We start from the raw sequence: 3,543 nt of genomic DNA on the forward strand, positions 1-3,543 counted from the left end.
GGGCTACACTTAGAGACAGACAACCAAGCACACTCACATTCACACCTACGGACAATTTACAATCACCAATTAACCTCAGCATGTTTCTGGAGAACATGCAAACTCCAACAGAAAGACCCCAGGTAAGGACAGGAACCCTTGTAGCTGTGAGGCAACAGAACCAACCACTGCCCCACTGCTCAGCCCTGACTGACTGACATGTTTAAGGTTAATGTAAAGAAAAAGCAAGACTCAGGCATTTTGTTATGTTTATGGCTTTCTGTGTGTTGCAACCTTCACGGTGTCTAACGGATGTCCAACTGCAATTCCAACTGCACCTGGAACAATCAAGCAGGACATGTTATCTCTCCACATGTTCACACCTTAAACACTGCATTTCTTCTATTGTTTCACACAGAGTTTTGTTCTACCTGAAATGCATCCAGCTATGAATTCCAAAAAAGGCATGACTTGTGCAGTTCCACGACCTGTAATTAGACCAATCAGCAGTCAGGAGATAACAGAACACCAATAAAACACCTCATTACAGCCCCTGTAAAGCCCTGACACAGCTGTCAGTGATAGCAATGTATGACTTTGGCTGTTAGTCCAAGGAGAAAGCCCCTCTCAAGTGACACGAAATATGTACAAATGAATGCTTTCCATCATATGAGGAGGAAATGTCATCTTTCTAAGCAGTTTCCACAACTGTTTGTTTCACTTTCCTCCAAAGATGTGTTGATCTTTCGCACACACGCGCTGAAAACATCATTCTTGTGCTCGTGGAAGTGATCGTGTGGCACATTATTGTCATGCAAACACAGACTTGTCACGTGACAACACTTTTCTTACCGTTTGTCTGCGTCACCTCATTGCTGTTGCACACTCCTGCTCTGTCAAAGCTCACTGCTCACCATCCATCAGCCGAGTGGAGGAAGCGTCAAGCTGCCGACATTTAACAGGCTGCACCTTCTGCTTCCGGCCGCCGCTTCCACAATAAAAGCCTCATCACTGTACGTCCCTGAGCTACGTACAGCAGGTGCAAGAACAAAATAAACAATAGATAAATGAGTGACAATCAATCCCACATTAGCATGACAAATAAATAGGTACAACTTCATAGCCAGAGTCAAAATCACAGTCAAAAGCATATTTTAAAAGACACCAGGAGCTGAGCCAAAGTGTTTTCCTGTTAATATAGCAAGAACATAAAACACAATGGCTAAAAGACAGATCAGAATGAATCTTTTTTTTTGTGTGTGAAAAAGAAAGAATAAAGAAAACACACTAAGAGGTGAAGTCTGTCAAGTTCTATTTGAATCAAACATCAGCAAAAACAGATGAGTCTGAAGCAGTGACTTTGAAGTTCCTAGAATCAGAGCGTTTATCACATTAAAAGGCAAATTGTTCCAGACAGCAGGAGGAGCCACAGCGACTGAGTTACAGTGAACTGGTCATTTACTTTATGAAGTGTTTAAGTGTCATGAAGAGTGTCTTACATAAAGATATGCAAAGACAAAGACACCAATGGAAGAGACCTCAATGANAATAAACGGAGATCGCCTCCAAACAGATCTGTGTTTGGGATCATCACACGACGCAGCACAGAAACAACCGGTTACATCTGTGCAACCAAACCGGACCTGCAAGATTCATATAGGTTTCATTTCTTTGAGCCGCACTGCTTTGATGACAGCGGAGCTTATTGTTTAGTGCTGACATCTGCAGGTAGATCACATGTACCTCATGCAACCTGTGCAACATCATAATTACACCATCAGAGGTGACGTATATGTTAAAGCAGAGCAACTATCTGCAGGTTCATTTCTCCTTGTCAGGTCAAAAACATCAGAGCTTTTAAGTCTCTTTTTAAATGATAGATACAATACTGGTGTTAGCTGGGAGCTAGCCTTACAGCAGCAGTATCTGTGCCTTCTCCTTTATGTTTTATAGAAGAACAGATCAACACGTAGCAGAACACCGCTGACCCGTCACCGTGTTCAACGTGACTAAATGCCATTAATGAATCAGAACATCGACGGGTTCAGCTGCTCTGAGCGGTTTGGTGAATAACGGGAGGTTCTGGAAGGCCTCCTGCTGGACTAATAAGACTTCTACAGAACTGAAGGCTGTTTTCTGTCAGTGACAAGGTGTGACAAAAACTATTCGACCAATCATATTGTTTTAAATTGAACTTGGGAAAGCGCATTAGCCTTAATTTCTACATAAACACCTTTAAAAAAAAAAAAAAAAAAAGCACTTCCCAAATTGCCATCTCCAATTAAGGAACCTGTTTATTTTACTCAGAGTTATTGGGTTTGGTGGCAGGTAACCGTGTAGGATTACAGGCTGCAAGCATTCTTTATTTTCAGCACTGACTGATCACTGGGGCTGTAAAACATCAGAAAACAGTTTCCCATCCACCACCCTGGCATCTTGCAACATGTTCTTGTGTCTGTCCAAGAACCCAAAATATTTCATGAGGGGGTCTCATTTGACATTTTAGTTTAGAAATTACCTAAACGACTGTCTGTTATCAAAACAGAACGAGCCGAGTGTCCAAAGAACTGTCTGGGACATGGTTCCTTAAATAAACTGTTTCTGTTAAAGTTCTTTGAAGCATCAACGGTGCCTGAAGGAACCATGGTTGAGGCTCTTTAAGGGTTCTTTAAAAAACTATTTTAGGAAATGGTTCTTTGAAAAACCTCCTGCCAAAAGGTAAAAATGGTTCTTCAGTTGATCAGGATCATTATCAGGCTTCTGCAGAGCTTGATGAGGAGCTGATCATTTGAATCAGGTGTGTTGGAAGAGGGACACATCTAAAACATGCAGGATTGTGGCCCTCGAGGACCGGGATTGGACGCCCCTGTGCTACATGAAACTAGAAATAATGGTATTAACACCATCAGAATAGTGATTTCATGGTACATGTTGTTCTGTGTCCCTAACACATAAAAACAGTAAAAAGCAGCTATGGTCCATGTATGGCGTGTATGGATGACAGCAGCCAGGTGATCTTACCTGCACCAGTCCTGCGAAGCAGCCGGCAGTGAAGATGTGTGCATTGTAGCCCCGGTAGCCTTGACTACGCTCACTACGCTGGGACTGAGTGAGGTAAGCGAAAGCATTGCTGTAACAGCCAAACACAACAGAGTTGATGATGCCGGTGGTGAGCATGGGAAATGCCATGCCCCTGAAGAATCCATGGAGCTGATGTAGTGAAGACATAATAAATAAGCACACCATTACTGTCTGTCAGGGGGTTTCTGGTGAAGGCTGGAACTAAGACCACATATGCAGCAATATGTTGTAGAAGAGCTGAAGAGCAGACGACACCTACCCCCTCATGAGCGTAGGTTTTAGCCACGCAGTGAAATATTCCTTTATACGCAGACTGGGCCTGCAGGCGCACCTACAAGTGAAGCATAACGTGTCAGAAAATCAAGTTATATAGACATTTAAAACCACAGTCAGGTTTAGATAACACGGTTTAGACCCTACAGTGTGTCGTCATTTACCTGAGTGAGCTAAATATTAATGTCAGCATCCTGCAGTATTATATAA

At 42.7% G+C, this 3,543-nt stretch overlaps 1 protein-coding gene and 1 long non-coding RNA gene across 2 annotated transcripts in view; both read right to left on the reverse strand.

Moving 5' to 3' along the window:
* Positions 1 to 3,543, reverse strand: part of slc25a45 (solute carrier family 25 member 45) — an 11,511-nt gene that overhangs the window by 4,976 nt on the left and 2,992 nt on the right. The window contains exons 2-3 of the mRNA XM_008295276.1: positions 3,320 to 3,391; positions 3,001 to 3,189 (exon numbers count right to left, since the gene is read on the reverse strand). Of these exons, the coding sequence (XP_008293498.1) occupies positions 3,001 to 3,189; positions 3,320 to 3,391 (261 nt within the window). The remainder of the gene's footprint in view (positions 1 to 3,000; positions 3,190 to 3,319; positions 3,392 to 3,543) is intronic.
* On the reverse strand, positions 95 to 910 carry LOC103367278 (uncharacterized). Its single transcript, XR_520717.1, has 3 exons — positions 832 to 910; positions 411 to 467; positions 95 to 317 (listed from the first exon to the last, which is right to left on the reverse strand). It is a non-coding gene; the product is annotated as an uncharacterized LOC103367278 (long non-coding RNA).

The sequence above is a fragment of the Stegastes partitus genome, unplaced genomic scaffold (assembly GCF_000690725.1).
Source record: "Stegastes partitus isolate 25-593 unplaced genomic scaffold, Stegastes_partitus-1.0.2 Scaffold1035, whole genome shotgun sequence".
NCBI classification, from domain to species: Eukaryota; Metazoa; Chordata; class Actinopteri; family Pomacentridae; genus Stegastes; species Stegastes partitus.